The sequence below is a fragment of the Bos mutus genome, chromosome 13 (genome assembly GCF_027580195.1).
Source record: "Bos mutus isolate GX-2022 chromosome 13, NWIPB_WYAK_1.1, whole genome shotgun sequence".
Taxonomy (NCBI): domain Eukaryota; kingdom Metazoa; phylum Chordata; class Mammalia; order Artiodactyla; family Bovidae; genus Bos; species Bos mutus.
Window position 1 is genome coordinate 57,975,555 of NC_091629.1, and position 18,637 is coordinate 57,994,191.

General features: G+C 51.6%; 2 protein-coding genes and 1 pseudogene across 5 annotated transcripts; 1 reads left to right on the top strand and 2 right to left on the bottom strand.

Annotated features, from left to right (window-relative positions):
* Nucleotides 1-238: 238 nt before the first annotated feature.
* SYS1 (SYS1 golgi trafficking protein) lies at nt 239-17,287 on the top strand. Of its 4 annotated transcripts, XR_011466606.1 has the most exons (5): nt 239-411; nt 627-868; nt 2,320-2,387; nt 16,057-16,726; nt 17,100-17,287. XR_011466606.1 is itself a non-coding variant. In XM_070381789.1 (4 exons), the coding sequence occupies exons 2-4, from the start codon at nt 707-709 to the stop codon at nt 17,104-17,106; spliced, it is 237 nt and encodes a 78-aa protein (XP_070237890.1). In that variant the 5' UTR covers nt 247-411; nt 627-706; the 3' UTR covers nt 17,107-17,238. The 4 variants fall into 4 exon arrangements, 3 of the variants coding, with proteins under 3 accessions (XP_070237890.1, XP_070237891.1, XP_070237889.1); XM_070381789.1 differs by lacking the exon at nt 16,057-16,726 and having other exon boundaries at nt 247-411; nt 17,100-17,238; XM_070381790.1 differs by lacking the exons at nt 16,057-16,726; nt 17,100-17,287 and adding an exon at nt 13,639-16,048 and having other exon boundaries at nt 248-411.
* TP53TG5 (TP53 target 5) lies at nt 10,882-13,440 on the bottom strand. The gene is made up of 3 exons (XM_005893629.2): nt 13,366-13,440; nt 13,032-13,162; nt 10,882-11,371 (listed from the first exon to the last, which is right to left on the bottom strand). Exons 1-3 carry the CDS (start codon nt 13,438-13,440, stop codon nt 10,882-10,884), a joined length of 696 nt encoding a protein of 231 aa, XP_005893691.2.
* LOC102285904 (large ribosomal subunit protein uL11-like) lies at nt 17,103-17,608 on the bottom strand (annotated as a pseudogene).
* Nucleotides 17,609-18,637: the final 1,029 nt, after the last annotated feature.

Here is an 18,637-nt window from a genome sequence, read left to right on the forward strand (position 1 = left end):
CGTTAACTCCCAAACATCTTTCCCTCGCCCTTTGCCACTCGTCAACCGTCTGCTCTCGCCGCCCCCCTTTTTTTTTTTCCTCAACATTCTCCTCTAGAGGGCAAGCAAGCTCTACGTTCTGTTGCCATACTTCCGTTCGCCTTCATTTTTTCTTGTGCGCATGTGCACATCTCATTTCCGGGCTGCCCTACTTTGTTTGGCACCACGCCTGCGCAATCTCAGCCCCGCCCCCTCCACCCCGGAAACGCTTCCTTCCTACGCAGCCGCTACACCCGCTGCAGCCGGTGGACCTTTGCCTCTCTAGGCCAGTAGGGCCTCTCCTCCATGGTCCTGACTGTCAGCACCGTTTCGGTAGCTAGTCGGTGCGGCTGGGCCGCGCTCGGACGCTTCGGATCCTCGAGACCGTAACCGGTGAGTGAACCCCACAGGAGCTCGAGGACGAGCGGGGCCCGAGCAAGCTGGAACGGGCAGGGTTTCCCCTCACGCTGGGAATGGGTCTGTCCGCCTCGTCCTCCCTCCCTCTCCCGGAATGGGCTCGCCGCCTCCATCCCAGTCCCTCCTCCCGGGCGGGGCGACGTTGTCATGGTGACGGCGGGCTGTCTGAGGGCAGGCGTGTGTCCTCGCAGGTGCAGGGGCGGCCCCGGGCCCATGGCGCGGCGGCGGCGCTGACCCGGGCCCGGGCGGCGACCAGGCCCCAGGGGCCGGCATGGCGGGCCAGTTCCGCAGCTACGTGTGGGACCCGTTGCTGATCCTGTCTCAGATCGTCCTGATGCAGACCGTCTATTACGGCTCGCTGGGCCTGTGGCTGGCGCTGGTGGACGGGCTGGTGCACAGCAGCCCCTCGCTGGACCAGGTGTTCGACGCCGAGGTAGGATCCCGGGCTGGCGCGGGCGGCGTTTCGGCCTCACCTGGTGGTCTGACACTACCAGGCTCCAGACCTGGCTGGACCACCTGACACTGAGGAAGTGACTTCACTTCTCTAAGCCCAAGGATGTCGGGTGCCAAATTGCGGCGGGGGGAATGGGTAAAAGAGCGTTCTTGGAGGTATAGTGGGAACTGCCTAGACTTTGGAGTCAGGCCTCTGTTTAAGTTATACGTACTAGCTGTGTAACCTGGGGCAAGTGTTGTCCTCTCTCTGAACCATCATTTTTCCTGTCTGCAAAATCTTGAGACCGCTAGCGCGGAGGCCGTGGACTGCAGTACACAGAGCCTGGCTTTGGATTCAGAATGCTTAGTGTCCAGCCCAGGCTGAAACATACCAGCTGTGGGACTTTGGGCAAGTTGCTTCATCTTTCTGAGCCTGTTTCCTCTTCCGGAATAAAATAATCGTCAGCAAATGTTATGAGACCCAGAGGGGCCTGGGAATAAGAAAGTGCTTTGTAAAAGTGTAACGGAGGGCAGAGAAGTGTTAGCTTCACAGAGGCAGATGTGGTATGTAATAATAATAACAGTTCTTGGAGCCAGGAGATTTGGGATGGAATCTTTTCTCCTGCTTATCTTCTGTGTAGCCATTGGGCAAGTTACTATCCCAAAAGAGATAATAGTAAGCAAGTTATTATCCAAAAAAGGTAACGACAACACTAAAAATAATATTATGAGGTTATTGTGAGGATACTATGGAGTAATGAATGTTAGTGTTGCATGCTGAAAGAGTGTAGGTGTTCAGTATTGATAGTACTGTAACAATAGTGATGGAAGCTGCATACCTACCAGGTGCCTAGTAGTATCCTCTTAGGAGGCTCTGTCCTCCTGAGAAGGACATGTGGAAATCTGAGGGTTTGTTGAAGAGCTATCTCATGCACACCACCTGAATTCTAGACCAGTAGTTGACAGACCTTTTTGTAAAGGGCAAGATTTTAGGTCACAGCTACTCAATTCTGCCATCATAGCACAAAAGCAGCCATGGACAATACTAAGTGAATAGGTGTGACTGTGTTTCAATAAAACTTTATTTACAAAAACAAGTGCCTGGCCCCTGGGGCCATAGTTTGCTGAATACTGTTCCAATTTTTATGCTGCTTACTTACTGTATCACTTTGGGCAAGTTACTTAACTTCTTTGGGTTTTTATTCCTTCTTTGTAAAATGAGGATAGTGATCCTTTCCTGGCTACTCTGAGGGGTCGGGTGAGATACAGTGTTGGATGTCTGTAAAAGCAGCTTAGAAATAGGCTAAGAAATAGGCCGCCATACAGACGAAGGGGCGTATTGGCTTCTTGTGGTCCCAGCAGGATGTTTGTTCCTTGGAGGGGGGTCCTGGAGCCTAGGGGCTCTGCCAATTTTCTCCTCCAACGTATTTCCATTTGTGATTTCCCCCTCAGATCCTGGGCTTTTCCACCCCTCCAGGCCGGCTCTCCACGATGTCCTTCGTCCTCAACGCCCTCACCTGGTGAGTATCACCAGTTTTCCTGTCCAGCTTTTGGGGTCTTAGCGCTGGAACTAACTTTCTGATTTGGACCTGACACAGGCTGGCACTTGTTCCTGGGTAGAGGTGGACTAACGTGGGTGGCGGAGACCAGTTCTGGGACTGGCTCCGTCTTAGGATTTCTTCCACCACTGTTTTGACTTGGCTGGAAAGCTCTTATGTCACTCTGAGCATGCTGCCCGGGGACCGCTTCCCTCTCAGATCACTTCCCTGATGTGGAATGAGGTGAGGGAAGGATTGGACTGGGAGTCAGGAGAACTGGATTCTATTCTTGGCCCATGTGCCATCAGCCAAGTTCCTTCCCTTCTCTCTGGGCGTCAGGTCCTCACTTGTACGCTGAGGACTTGGACTGAGAGGCAGTTTAAGTGAAGTGATTAAGAGCTTAGGCTCTAGAGGCTGACTCACTTGGCTTTGACTCTCAGCTCTACCACTAGTCTAGTGACTGTGGACAAGTTAATCTGTCTAAGCCCCAGTTTCTTCACCAGTAAAATGAGGCTAATAATATTACCCACCTCATAATGGTAAGGGTTTCACGAGTTCATTCACAGGAGGTACTTTGAACAGTGCCTTGCACGTTGCTATTCTTGACCTTTCACTGGAGGTTGAACATTGGTGGGGTGACTGTAACCTGGATTTGGCTCCCAGATAGGTTCTGTTTGACTTACCCAGTTGTCAACCCATGCAGGGGGTTTAAGATTTTTTTTTCCCACTTAATTGAAAATCAGGATATTTTATATTAAAAATCTAGATTTCAGGCGTCTCTTAAGAAAATGGGATGATCATCCGATTCCAGGCCAGCCTTCTAGCCTGGTGGTTTGTCTCGCTTTAGGCCCCACTTTAAATGGAACATGTCTGCTTCGTGGTGCCACAGTCCTCCCCAGTCTCTCGGAGCCCCTTGAGTGGCAGCTGCCCTGATCGTCATGCTCATACATTTTCCTCCTTACCCGCCTGACTTACTCTCAGCACTACCCGCCGGGCTCCTCTGGGCATCTGACATGTAACCCCTGCCTCCCACTTCTCTCGCTTGCTTCTGACCCCTGTGCTGTCATCCTGTGTCCCCACACTCCCCCAGATATGCTAATCGAAGGCCAGGACAACCCAGTGACAGCTCACTGCCGTCCTCTCCCCACAGTGCCCTGGGCTTGCTGTACTTCATCCGGCGAGGGAAGCAGTGTCTGGATTTCACGGTCACTGTCCATTTCTTTCACCTCCTGGGCTGCTGGCTCTACAGCTCCCGTTTCCCCTCGGCGCTGACCTGGTGGCTGGTCCAGGCCGTGTGCATTGCACTCATGGCTGTCATCGGGGAGTACCTATGCATGCGGTCGGAGCTCAAGGAGATCCCCCTCAACTCAGCCCCGAAGTCCAGTGTGTAGTGTTGGGTCCTTTGGATACCCTGCTGGGCACTTGACCACCCCTCCAACCCCTTGGGCTGCTCGGACCGCCAGATGAGGTCCAGCCCAGGCCTGAGAGGAACCCGGGAAATGTGAAGTCTTGGTTGGTGTCGGGGAGACAGTGAGGTCCCCGTCAAGAAGGTGGGTAGCGGGGCAGGATCAGAGCTGCAAGAACCACCTCTGTCCGCGGAAGCCTTGGTGTCTGGGAGGTCGGCGTGGGCACCTCTTTCAGGGTCATAGCAGAATCGGAACCATGTCACTCTTGAGCCACCATACCTGTCACCAGCCTGTTATTTTAAAAAAAAAAAAAAAAATCAAAGATACCTGATCGGAGTGAACCACTCTTCTAGCCATCTGTCTTACCTCCTGGGACAGCAGTTACATACCGTTTCCACGTTGGCCTGACTGCGGCTGTTCAGTTGGAACAACCCTTGGTTTCTGGATCCAAAGCCACAGAAAGAGATCTAGGTGCCCAGTAAGTAGCAGGCTGCTGTCAGGCAGAGAATGGCAGGTGGAGGCATCAAGCAAAAAAAAGAAAACCCAAAAAACGCACAACCTGTGTTCTGCTGCACGCATGCGCACACACCCCCCTGAACCCCGTGACTGTCTTCCGGTTCTCTCTACTGGGTCCCCACCCTGCTGCCAGCTTTCCACATAGCGGGCCAGAGGACCCAGAGAAGAATCCCAGCATTGCTGCCCATCTCGTGTTTGACCTGGAGTCACGACCTGTTCTCTAGGAATGACCAGGCACTCCAGCTCCCACAGGACCTCCGTTCTGGTGGTAGTTCCCTTTTCCTGCCTTATTTGGAATCCCACAGTGGGAGGGAACTGTGAGCGCCCCAGACCCAGGGAGCCCAGCCTTCCAGCTTGAGGTGTACTTGATTGTACCGAAGGAGATAGGAATTTGCTACCAAGGTTTTTCTTTGAGGTGGAGTGTCCTCTGTGAGGGGGCTTGCAGTTGCCCTTCCTGTGTACATAAATACAGTATTTTCCACGGTTCTGCCTGCGCTTTATTTTATAATGCCATGCTTGGGACTGGGAGGGGTCAGCACAGTCAGACATTCATTAGAGCCAGGAGCTATAAAGAATTATTAGGCCACCTTTTTTTTTTTTCCTCTTCTTGAGCCCAGGTGTTCCTCCAGTTGGTTAAAACATGGAGTGCAGGGAACTCCTGTGTCCCACCCCGACCTGCAGCCTTCTCCGCTTTGCCTTGGGCAAACTACCATGACTCAGGATGCCTTTCCCACTTGCCAGTGATTTCTGACTGTGCCCAGTGAAACACACCGGTCTAGACCCACTTCCTCATAGAAACCACTGCTGCTCCCCTCGGGCCCTCCGCAGCCTCCCTGAGCGAGTTGACGGAGTTCCTCTTTCAGAGTTAGGGCTACGCAGATGGGAACTTGTGCCGTCTCCCCTGGAAGCCTTTCCAGCCTCCTGGCTCCCAGCCCCGCGGGATAGGTAGTGGAGGCTGACAGGATGAAAGCTGAAGAGTGAACGTGCCCGGGCAGAAGCTGGGAAAAGGCTCGGGTGAGGCGCCTCAGAAACAGGGCACCCTGGCCAAGCAGGGAGGGAGCGGGTTGTTAATGGGCCGCTAATCCTGGCTGCAGAGTCCAGGAGGTGAGACCGGGCTGAGATGGCTTCCCCTGTGTCAGTGGGTTTCCTCCAGACACCAGAGACACCACAGGCAGGTGACTCCCTTTATTTTGAGGAAAGCCTCAGAGCCCTCCCGTCACGTGGCCAGCTGTGGTGGTTGCTCCAGCTGTGGTGGCGCACCTCTTTGGGACTTTCCCACAAGGGCTCGTGACACCCTGCTGCATGTCTTCTCTGATGACGGGCCTCTGCCCCCAGAGTGTCAGTTGGATCTTTTTTGGAAACTGCCAAAAGTCAGGGGAGCCAACGTGTTTTTTTTTTTTTTTTTTTTTTTAATAATATAATGACTAAGCTGCTACTTTACTGAGATGTTGGTGAATTCTAAAGTGACAAAGCAGTGTCTAGAGGCAAATTCCAGAGAGGAAGAAATAGCATCCACTGAGTACAAGAGATGTCCAACAGTAGACTAAGTGCTGTACGTCTCCTTGCTCACTTAATCTTCCCAACAGTCTTCACAAGCAGGAAGTATTGGGACTTTCCCTGGTGGTCCAGTGGTTAAGACTCCACAGTCTCAGTGCAGAGGGCACGGGTTTGATCCCTGGTTGGGGAACTAGGGTCCCATATGCTGCTTGGTGCAACCGAAAAAAAGAAGTAGGAAAACCATCTGTGTCTTACAGGTGAGGAAACTGTAAGGAACTTGCCCAAGGTTACATTAGGAGCTGGCAGGCCAGGATTTGGGTTTCAGTAATGAAATTAGTAAACTCATTTTGAAGACATTAATAGTCAAGAATGGTTACATTCTTATTGGTTAAACCATCTGTACTTTGTAATCGTACTTTCTCATCCTACTGTATTGTTGTAAATACTAAGGATGTAAAAAGCATTGTAAATATTACTTGTTTTCCAAGAAAAACTAATAGGCAGTACATTAAACATGGCCACAGATTTTCAAGTGAACATGAGGATGTCTGCAATGATTTTATTTCCAAAGGATAAAGAAGAATACCGAGATCAGAAAGTTACCTCCACCCCCGCACTGAGTTGGTGTAGCTCTTGACTTTGTAGGAGTGTGATGGCTAGACACCCTATTCTTCCCGTTCACTACTCAACTCCAGCTATTTGGAGAGAGAAGTGGGAACTAGGACATAGCTGGTACTCAGACTAATTTATGACCTGAAGGGAGGATGGTAAGGGAGAAAGGGATGTCTAACTCAGAGAATGCCTCTAACCCCTAGTTCTAGGCGGGCCTGTCCAAATCAGAGCCAAACGGGGGCCAGAATGGCACCGGGCGTGGGGGTGGTGGGAAGCTCCAGGTCCCCTTGAGTCTTATGGGAGGGACAATTAAAGCAGGTTAACTTCCCCTGGAAGGTGAGTCTTAACACTCTCTTCAGTGACTCCCCAGATCAGGGTAGCTTCCTCCTGGCATTCCCAGAGGGCAGTTAGCACTTAGCCCAGGGACCACAGAGCCTTAGGGGCCAATTTTGGGCCCGAAAGAGAGTGGCCTTGTGGAGGGGGAATTAAACGCTGCTGCCTTGGAGGACTTTCCTGGTGGTTCAGTGGCTAAGACTCCATGCTGCAAAGGCAGGGGGCACAGGTTTGGTCCTCGGTGGAGGAACTAGATCCCACATGCTGTAACAGCCCTGGCTCAGCCAAATTAAAAGCACATATGTAGTTTTTTAAAAAAGCTGCTGTCTTGTTTGAGGTTTTCTGTAGGAAAGTAGCAAAGGGTGATGAAACAGTACTGAGACAAGGGGGTATAGAGAGCTGAGAGCTTTAATCCTCATCCTGCCTACCTGGCCAAGCCAGGGACAATTCTAGGGGGCCCGATGTTAGAAGGCTCTAGAGAGCGGCCATGGAATGCCCAGTTAAGTCCTGGAGTTCCATTGCTAGCTGTGAGACCTTGGACAAGCTACTTAACCTTCCCTGGGTTGAACTTCCCTGGCTTTTTGTGAGGGTTCAGTGAGATGTCATATGTAAAGCACTGTGTCTGATATGTAAGAAGTGATTCATGAATCTAAGCAGTTAGGATTAAGACACCACGACCCCATCCCCATTTTACAGAGGAGACCCCTTTATTTGGAGCCTTGGCTGTAGACGGGGGACAGGCCTGTGCCCATAACGTAAGTACAGCAACAAAGTATTGAGCTCCTATGTGCCACGTGCTATAAAGTGACACGTTTCTAACTTAATCCAGTGACGTCGGCACCATTGTTTTCCCCATTATGCAGACAATGAAACTGAGGTTTAGGAATAAACAGCTTTCCTCAGCATCAAACAGCTGATAGGAAGCCAGGCCTGTCTGCCTCAGCAACCTCGTCCGCATTTCATATTCCAATTATGTTTAAATAGTTCATGGCCCACACTGGGAGAGGGGCAGCCTCCAGGATCCAGATGCTATTTTAGCAAAAGGTTGTGAACTTGAACATAAGGTTGGCTTTTTAAACAAGCAGCTGGTTCCCTAAAGGTGGGCAGTTAGCCAACTGCCCATAAGTGAGAAACAGGGCCAGTACTGGCCTTGGGGCTTTATTATGGAAGGAGGCATGGAAAAAAAGGCCAAACGTTCAACATCCCGCAAGCTAATTTCAGCTACATCAATCCTGATTTGCTCAGAGCCCTCTGGAATGGCTCTTAGTATCCCTCTTTTTATAAACAGATGAAATAGGCTCTGAGAGATCATGTGACTTGTTAAAAATTCAAACACTTAACATTTTCCCCTAGTTAACTGTTGGTTGGCCATTTCTCCTATAGTCAGTTTCTTTATCTTGGAGATCATCTGCAGCATCCTGCCCAAATCAGGATCTAACTGAACCCTGAAGAGGAGTCTCAGGTTGAGGTCGTTAAACAAAGGGAGAGTGGTAGTGGAGAGACCCTGGTTCTGGGATCATGGGAGGCAGATTGCCTGAGCCTAAATACCAGCAGGTAGAAGGGATAAGGCTCCAAGGAGTGAACTGCTAGGAGTTATTCACATGCACGAGCCCTGCATCCTGCCTCCCCCTGTAGCACACTGGCCACGCTGGGTCCCAACCAGCCTAGGCACATAGGCTCCTGTCTGCTCACTCGATGGCCTCCCCATGGGCTGCTCAGGCCCAGCTCTGGTTCCCAGTTGGGCAAAGCAGAAGTTGCCAATCTCCCCTAGGCTCAGGGCTTTTCATCCCCTATTTGGGGCTCCCCGGAGGAGGGTTCAAATGAAGATTAGTGCATCCCCCCTTGCCCCTGGGGTTGGCTGTATGATTTGGGAGCGAGTTGCACTGATTGCTCGCTGATAGCTCACTGGACAGAAGGTTACTTGAAGTTTGACAGAATGAAGGCACTTGGGAGGAAAGGTTGAGTAGGAGGTTGATGGGATTGATGATGCTGGGCAAGGGAGTCAAAATGGGGAGTACCCAGGAGTCAGGCTGGAGCAGGCATATAGCTTGAGGTGGGGGTTGCAGGAATGGAAGTTGTGTGGAGGGATAGGGGCGGGATGCCCGGGACGGGAACTCTGCACCTGTGACCACAGGTGGGGAACAGTGAGGTACAGAGTGGTCCCATGCCAGGCTGTCTGTGGCAGCCTGGTTTCCGCTGATGCCCACCCCAGGGATACTCAGTCACAGTGCTGGGCCCCAGTGGGGAGGAGGGATGTAAACCTGTGGATTCAGCGGGAGCCTCTCCTGTCCTTCCTCCTCCCTCCCAATCTGAGGGTCTCCATCACTGCCCTGACTCCCTGGGGGTGGGGTTGGAGGCTCTGTGCCCCTCCGTGGCCCTGCTGCTTCCCAGAGGGTGCCTGCTTGCATCCAGGGGAAGATAGAGGATGACAGTCTTCGTTCAGAGAAAGCCTGGGCCCCCTTGGTTTTCCTCTCCCTAACGGCCCTGTGGCTCCTACCAACAGCGGGGGTGACCCGACCGGATGTGGGGTTGGAGGATGGACGTTCTGTGTCTGTCACATGTGAGCAGTGAGACAAAAAACCAATTCCCGGCCTCCTGGGTCACGGTTCACATTTCCAGCTGACATCGACTGACATCAGGCGCCGTGCACGTGTTTGATGGGCTGGAGGCGGTATTGCACCTTTTCCCCTTCGGGAGGTGGAATGAGGAACAGCCAGGAGACCTGGTTTAGAGCTCTTACCGTGCCACTTCCCAGGACCATCCCATCTCGGAGCCGCAGTGGTTTCCTCCTCTCCTAGCCTCACAGGGCCATTGTGAGGCACCCGGCAGCCAGGAAGCACACAACAAACGTTCCCCTTCTGTGACTTCATGAAGTGCCCCTCTCAGGAGGCCAGCTTGCAGAGTGGGGGAGGGGAACAGCCCACTGGCTTCTTTGTTCCGGGTTCTACACTGACGTCAGGGACCTGGGGACAGACTGAAATGACCCTGAAGTAGTGATTCACGCCCCCACCCCCAGTCCTTACCTTGTTGGAGAGACTCTTTCCTCCATCCTGTCCAGCCCCAGGAAGACAGGCAGAGCCAGTGGCATATGGGAGATTTTATTTGTAGACTTAGGAATTCTCCCGCCCTTCCCTCCCGGTCCATGATCGTGCCATCTCCCGCTCGCGCTCTGCACACCTCGGGCTCCCATCCAAGGTCACACCTGCGAACGGAGACCTCAGCATCAGTCGGCAGTTAAGACCACCCCCAGGGGGCGCTGCAGGCCAGGGAGAGGGCTCGGGGACCCGGGGCGCTGTGCCACCCGGCCCATTGGAGATGCCGGCTTTGCTGATGGGGCAGCCTCGTTTCAGCTGGACCCCCAGGCCCCTCACCCTCTTCCTTTCTTGGAAACTCAGCAAAGGGGCTGAAGTATTTCTTTTGTTAAGGAACTTTTTGTTCAGAGTAAATCCTCTTTGTGGCTGGTGGTGGTGCTGGTGGTAGTTTAGTCCCTACGTGGTGTCTGACTCTTTACGACCTCATGGACCATAGCCCACCAGGCTCCTCTGTCTATGTGTGTTTCCCAGGCAAGAATACTGGAGTGGGTTGCCATTTCCTCCTCCAGGGGATCCTCCCGACCCAGGGATCGAACCCAGGTCTCCTGCATTGGCAGGGGATTCTTTACTGTCGAGCCACCAGGGAAGTCCAAGTCTTACTCAAGGCATGAGTAAATAAAATAGAGTGTAGATCGAAGAGGGGATGGGATTCAGCAGAGCCCTACTTGACCTCTCCCCTCTTCCCCCGACATTTGGAAATCCCAGGACTCATTTCCCAATGAGATTCTGAACCGCAGCAGTTTGGTCCCTCCTAGGCCTCTAGGCAATGGATGCCCTGCCTCAGGACCACGTTTCCCAGTGTCCTCATTCCCCAGAGCCCCTACTTGGGTCCTGAGAGGTCCACTGACCTGCTGCATGGCCTTGGTCAATGGCTTCTGCCTCTCTGGGCTTCCCTCTCTGGGCGGAAGGTCGGGCCTCCCAGCACCGCCAGCCATAGCCCCCAAGACTCTGGACCCTACGTCCCCTGGCTCTGGGCCCAGCTCGGGGCCCGCGTCTCACCCTGGCCTGGTGGCGGTGGTGTCACACCTTGTACAGATGGACCATCGGCGTCTCCAGGGACGCCGAGCAGAAGCGGGTGCAGCAGCGCTTGACCCAGCGCAAGGCGGAGGATCTGCACATCACCCGGGGCCCTGGGAGGTGGACTCGTGTGGGCAGCCCTTCAAACCAGACCCGCTGGTTCGCTCTTTCCGGCTGCTTCACATCCTTCATGGGAGTTCTGTCCTGGTGGGTCTTCCGGAAGACGACTCGGGGGTCCCCAGTGGGTGGCTCCTGTGCTTGGGCTCTGGGACTGGTGGTCAGGCTGTGAACCCTCGATGTCGTCGGGGCCTCAGGCTCCATCTGCTCCTCTTTCAGTGGCATAGCCTCCTGTGCCCTGGGCCCCGACTCCTCACACTCCTCAGGCTCCCCTGTGGGCTTTAATTTCTCGGAGTCCAGTTTCTGGTAGGAACACCCAGCCTCCTCCTGGAGCTCTTTGTTATTTTGTTCCACTTCATCCCAGACGTTATCGTGCCTGGCAGGGAGACGAACAGTGGTCAGCAGCATAGGACCGAGGCTCTGATCCTCCACTAGTCCCGAGACAGCTGCGCTGCCACTGGCTCAGGGGGCCAGTCAGGAAAGCCACAGAGAGCCCGGAAAGAAGCTTCTCCACCACTCAGAGACCTTGCGCCTGGGGGCAGGGGATGCGGTGACAAGCACTGGCAAAAGGGATGTGAGAGGCTAGAAAAGCTATGGCAATGGCTAGTAGTTAGGACACTAGAAACGTGTATTACCTGCATCGGCCACTAGGTTAGGGCTCTGTCTCTCTGGATTTCAGTTGACAGAGTGGACTGGTCCAGTTTTTTTTTTTCTTTTTAATTGTTTTCTTGTTCCAAGACATCTTAGAAAGTAGCTCCAATGACCCCCCTCCGCCCCGATCCCACCTCACTTCTGAAGGGGCAGCATGGCTTCCTCTCAACAACACAGTTGGGGCTTGGGGCCAGTTAGGGCTGGCTGCTTTAAAAAGGATTGGAAAACTCTGGGACTAGATGGTCCTGACCCTTTGGGCTCAGTGTTTCCTGATCTCCTGTATCGAGGAGGTCAACTTAGAGGGAGGGAACCAGAGGGGTGGAGTTTGCCAGAGGTGTTAGATTTTCCAAAAGGGTATCTGTCACAGACTGAAGTCCCCTGCAACGTGGCCACCCCGTCCTAGCTGAGCACGTGTGGGGAGGGAGAGGCCTCACGCTCAGGGTTAGACAACACTGAAGATAGTCACGGCTCCCGCTGGCCGGGGGCCACCAGGTGTCAGGCCCAGGACCCTCAGCACAGTCCTGCAAGGCCGAAGGCGGCTTGGAGAACACAGGCTTTGGGGAGACACTGGGGTTCAGGCTTGCTTCTGCCTCTTACCGTCTGTGTCATTTGGGGCAAGAAAGGTGTCCTGTCAGAGCCTTAGTTCCCTCATCTGAAAACTGAGATAATTCTGTCTACCTAATAGGGTTTTTATGGGGAAGATTAGGTGGGAAAATGCTCGGCAGGGTACCTGGCCCTTGAAGAGTGAAAGTGAAAGTCGCTCAGTCATGTCCGACTCTTTGTGACCCCATGGTCTATTCAGTCCATGGAATTCTCCAGGCCAGAATACTGGAGTGAGTAGCCTTTCCCTTCTCCAGGGGATCTTCCCAACCCAGGGATTGAACCCAGGTCTCCTGCTTGCAGGCAGATTCTTTACCAACTGAGCTATCAGGGGAGCCCTTAGCAGGTGCCTTAAAAATGTCAGCTTTCTTAGCATCGCTGTCAAGTGGGAGAGAGCTTGGCCTCAGCAGGATGACTAGTCTGTGGGTGAATCTGTGGGTGGTGATGAATTGGGAGGGGCGGGAAGGGGGCCCGCTTGCTCAGAGCCCCAGATGGTAGTTAGTCCCATGACTGGATGATTATGACCATGCTTATGACAACAGCTCTGATTTCAGCTGGGAACAGCTTCAAATCCTAGCTCTGCCACTTAGCAGTTCAGTTAATGGAACAAGTTACAGCATATCTTGAGCCCCAACTCTCCATCACTAAAATAGGGCTACTAAATGGCTCCCTTTCTCCCAGAGCCTTGTCAAAATGCGGGTTTCTAAACTCTTTAGCACAGCGCCTGTTCCTAGTAAAGACAGCTATTGGGCCCATGATGGGGGCCATGGGTGGGCCAAGCTCACCCAGAGGAGATCCCCAGGATCTTTGGAACCCTGAGCAGTGAATTCCAACACCTTCTGGCCAGGTTATACAGTTCTTGGATCCGAGGGTTTGAGCTTTTGAGCAGCTTCAAGAGTGACAAGTGTTTTAATACCTGCCAGGGATGAAGAGACAGGAAAAAAAAAAAAGGAAGCTTCAGCTTTCTTGGGATAGCCTCCCAACCCCCACCTGGAGTTTGGCTCAGCTCAGCTCATGGTGAGGCCGGTTGACTCCTTCCGGGTCACCCGTGACAGCCCCGAGCAGCACAGTGTGGGGGCTCAGGCTCTCTTTAGTGGGCACCCAAATGTGGCATCTCACCATTTTAAGTCGGTTCCGCGCGATTACTTTGCTGACAGGCTGATGTATCTTGTCCTCTGGTTCCTTAGCTTGCATCTGACAGAGAGAGGGAAGGAGCAGGGTGGGGGGAAATGCTAACACAGGATGAGCCCCCTGAACGCCCGGTAATGCCTCTCCACTGGGCTTGGGTTGATAAACCCCAGACTGTGATTTTTGTCACCTTGGTTTGGGGGTGGAAATGGGGAGTCTGTTCTAACTCTCTTGACCCCCCTTTACCTCTCTCCCTCCCCCTAGATGGAAAGACCCCCACCCTGGGCGTGGTTGGATGCTTTGTTGAGACCTCCACTAGATCCAGTCCTAAATCCAACCTTGGAAACCACCTTATTCTTGGGCCTCTTCTTTGTCGGTGGACGCACGCTGGAGCTGTGGCACATATTGGACAGATGGCGCAAGACTGGTACCTGGCCCTGCCTGCGCCCTGTCCGCCCCCACACTCAGGCTGGGCATCAGGATGCTTGTGCTGGTGCTCCCAGGGAGGGGGGCTGTGACATCACTGAAATGTGTGACAGTGGCAGGTCTCCAAGGAGTGTGCGTGTGGCAGGGGTGGAGGGTGAGAAGGTGACTCCTGCTGTGCAGGTGCCTAGGAGGCGCCAGGCAGAGACTACACTGTCACTATTTCCCTGCAAGGTAGGAAGAGTCCCCCACACACATTTTTTAATGAAAAAACCAGGGTTCAAATAAATAATTTACTCAAGGCCAACATAGCTGGAGAATGGTAGAGCTGGAAACATAAGGTCTGACAATCAGCCCATGAAACCTGGTTCCCAACTGTGCTCATCTGTTCATTCACGTCATACATGTTTGTTCGTGTGCATCTGCTGTGTGTCTGGTGTGTTCTAAGTGCTGGAATAAAAAAAAAAAATTCTGCCATCAAGGAACTTACATTCTAGTGGAGAAGAGACAGTATGTGTTCTTGTAAAGATTCAGTAATGGGCTGTCTGAAACAAAGTATGTATATGTGTGTGTGAATGTGTGTTTATCATGAATTTTACTGAAAGAAATCTAAAATAATAAAATTCTACAAATACTCTGTTGTGAATCCCGTAGGGCCGGTTTGCTCTTGCAGTATACTTTTCTCAAATTTTGCCTAACTCTTGCATCCATAGTCAACCTATGGTTGTAATTGATGAACAGGTGTCATTCCAACATGAATGTTGATGTTTTCATTCATATTAAAGAGTAAGAAGAAAGTGAAAAAGTGGGGAACAAAGATGTTGGAATTCATTTCTCAGTGATCTGATCGACTTACTTACTGTCACTGTTTTCAAATACTGGGAGTATATTTGTTCAGCATTTTTTGGGTGTGTGTGGCTATTTACAATGTATAGGCGTACCTCAGAGATACGGAGGGTTCAATTCCAGACCACTGCAATAAAGTGAATTACCAGAGTCTTTTGGTTTCCCAGTGTATATAAAAGTTACACTATACTGTAGTCTATTAAATGTGCAATAATAGCATTATGTCTAAAAAATGTGCATACCTTAATTTAAAAATACTTAATTCATAAAAAACCCTTATCATCATCTGAGCCTTCAGTGAGTTGTAAGAGTAACATCAAAGATCGCAAGTCATCATAACAAGTAGGGTAGTGAAAAGGTTTGGAATATTGCAAAAATTACCAAAATGAGACACAGAGACATGAAGTGAGCAAATGCCGTTGGAAAAATGGCGCTGACAGACTTGCTGAACACAGGGTTTCCACAAACCTTCAGTTTGTAAAAACCTCACTCTCTGTGAAGTGCAGTAAAGTGAAATAACATGAGATCTGTCTGTAACAGCTATAGACAGGACACATTTACATTATTAACATTTCCTCCATGTGCTTTGGCCACCTGATGTACAAAGTCAACTCATTGGAAATGACCCTGATGCTGGGAAAAGATTGAAGGCAGGAGGAGAAGGAGGTGACAGAGAAAGAGATGGTTGGGTGGCATCACCAACTCAGTGGACATGAGTTTGAGCAAACTCAGGGAGATAGCGAAGGACAGGGAAGCCTGGCGTGCTGCAGTCCATGGGGTCGCAAAGAGTCGGACATAACTTAGTGACTGAATGCCACCAATGAACATTTCCTTGATGGTGTTGTTAAGGCTAGACCAGAGGTTGGCAATTTCTTCTTTAAGAAGCAAGATAGTGAATACGTTAAATTTTGCAGGCCATGTAGTTGCAAGTGCTCAACTGCTCTTGGAATGTGAAAGCAGCCACAGATAAGGAAAAGAGTGGGCCTGACTGTGTTGCAGTAAAATTTATTTACAACAATAGTGGGCTGGATTTGGTCCAGGACCATCTCCTGGCCTAGACAATCAGCAGGACAATAAACCAAAGCCTGACTTGTCACATTTCCTTATTTCTGTGGTGTAAATACTTCAGCCTGCCAGCATGATGTCACTGAATGCAGATTTGAACAGAAAGGCAGTCACCTCTGTTATATATTACATATTTCTACCGTATTTCTACAGTTGTAAAGATTCCCAAGATCATAGATAGTAGCAAAAGGTAGTAAGAAATTAGGAAGTGTTGAGTTTGAGCACTTTCCACCTTTGTTTTTAATATCATTAACTCAATGAAGTTGGTATGGTTTAAGTTTTAATGATCATGTTGCATAACGACCAGCCAGTTGAGTTCCTCAAAATGTCATATGCCTCTGTTAACAGCCTGCTCCTGTTAACGTTAGATGGAAAGAAGTGTGTGGAGAGAAGTAAACAAGGTGGACGGGAAATGGAGAACAAAGGTGGAAAGTTTGCTGTATTAAAAGGGATGGGGCTTCGCTGGTGGCTCAGTGGTGAAGCATCTGCCAGCCAATGCAGGCGACATGGGTTCGATCCCTGACCTGGGAAGATCCCACGTGCCTCAGAGTATTTAAGCCCATGCAGCGCAACTACTTTGCCTGTGCTCTAGAGCCTGTGAGCCACAACTACTGAAGCCTGCGTGCCCTGGAGCCCATGCTTCCCAAGAGAAGCCACTGCAATGAGAAGCTTGCGCACCGCAAGTAGAAAACTCACCGCCACTAGAGAAATGCCGGTGCAGCAACGAAGACCCAAAGCAACGGAAAGGATGAACACTGCTGTATTTGAAATGGATGACCAACAGTGCTGCACAGCCCAGGGAACTCTGCTCAGTGTTCCGTGGCAGCCTGGATGGGAGGAAGTTCGGAGGAGAATGGGTACATGTGTATGTATGGCTGAGTCCCTTCGCTGTCCACCTGAAACTATCACAGCATTGTTAATCGTCTATACTGCAATATAAAATAAAAAGCCTTTTAAAGAAGAATGGAATAGGACCCTTTCACTGACAAGATGAGATGTGAGGAGAGACCCGGAGGAGGTGAGGGAAGTGGGGAGAGGTAGTGGCAGAAGGTGAGGACAGAGAAAGTCCTGGTGAGGGGCTGGGCCAGATCGTGGGAGATTGGAACAACTCAGGCTGCTCTGAGTAATCTGCCCACCTGGCTGTGTCTGAATAATCGGAAAAGCTTGTGACGTACAGCTTCTCCCTCACCACCCACTTAGTCGGCCAGTTTGATACCCAGCAAGTGTGGGAACCAAATCCACACCACACCCAGATGGAGGGGTGTGCATTCATGTGGGGTGCTCACCTCTGCCTTTTAGGGGAGGTGGATCAAGACCACACTACTGCACAGCTTCTTGTTTTTTTTTTTTTTGGTTGTCAAATAATCTTTTATTTTTCTTTTTCTTTGCAGTTCTTAACTAGCTGGGCACTCCACAGCACCACTGTTGATGCCATCTATGATGTCATGAGGGTGGCGGCCATCAACATTGCAGCCCACAGGCTGGGTGATCTCTTTAATGGTTCCAGAGAGTTCTCTAGCTAGAGACTGATGCTGCATCTGCTGGGCAGTGTTGACGATCTCATCAAAAGTGATGGTTCCACTGTGCTTAATGTTTTGCTGCTTCTTTCTGTCTCTTGGTGGTTCCTTGAGGGCTTTGATGATCAGGACAGAAGCAGAAGGTACCACCTTAATCTGGGCCTGTCTGTTCTGAATGGTCAGTTTCACTGTAATACTCGGACCCTTCCAATCACCAGTTGCCTTGGTGATGACATCACCGTTTTTGGAGACAGACCCAGGGAGCCAATCTTGGGGGCCAGGGCAGACACGGCACTGACTTTCCCACTGGTGCACCAGTGCAAAAGGTACACGACTTTGATCTCGTTGAGGTCAAACGTTGGCGGCATGGTGAAGGCAGCTGGTGAACCCGGATTTGGGACGATTGAAGAAAGTTGCGCCTTTGCCTCCTCTGAGCTGAAAGCTGCACAGCTTCGTATATGTCCATGCCCTTTCTCATTAGAGCGGAGATGAGTGGGTGGTAAAAACAAAAAAGGGTGCTGTGGGCCAGAAAAGACACAAGGAGGTGACTTTGGAGAGAAGGCAAGGCGAACACCCCACCTCTCCCTCTGTCTGCCTCAGTCCTCTCCCGGCTCCTCCGCCTGCTCGGGCTTCCCTCTCCCTGTCAGCATGATCTCAGCTCTTCCTGGACTCTGCTGGGCTCTGCTGGGCTGCATCAGGATCATCTGCACCTGCCACCTCGGCACAACAGCTGGGGCCCTGCTGTGCACTGTCCTCTGAGCCCGGGGTGTGGTCCCTCCAGAACATGGGCTCCTCAAGGGTAGGGATTTGGGGCTGTTCTCTATTGCTAACCCCCCAGAGCCTTAGAAGAGTGCCTGGCTGACAAGAGGTACCCACTAAGTATTTTGTGAAAAAATGAAAATAAACAGCGTTCTCTATGATAAGGGTGATGGTGAGCAGACTGCTGGAACCCTAAGGAGCAGCGTGGGGAGGGCAGGGAAGTCTTCGTAGAGATGGTGACAGATGACAAAGGAAGAATAGGGTTGCCAGGCAAAAGGCTGTGGGGCTCCTGGATTTTCAAATTACAGGTGTGGGAGAGAACTATGAAGTGGGGTATGTGCTGGAATAGAAGGTAGGAACCCAGAGTGACGGTGGCCAAACCCGGGGGAGTGAGCCAGACAGGCTCCATCACAGGCTGAGAGGCTTGGAGCTGGTCCTGAGGGTCAGGGCCTTGGGAGTGTTCCCAGGCGACGGGGCTTGAGTGGGCCCTGGCGGCTGGCCCGGCCGCCTCCGCATTCTGTTCCAGCCGGTTCTTTTCACACCGTCACTCCCTTTCCTCCCTTCAGAAGCTTGGATGCATCCCCAGGGGGGCAGGAGTTTTTCTCTGTGACCAGACGTCGTACCCCAACAACGGCTCCTAAAGCAGCAACCCC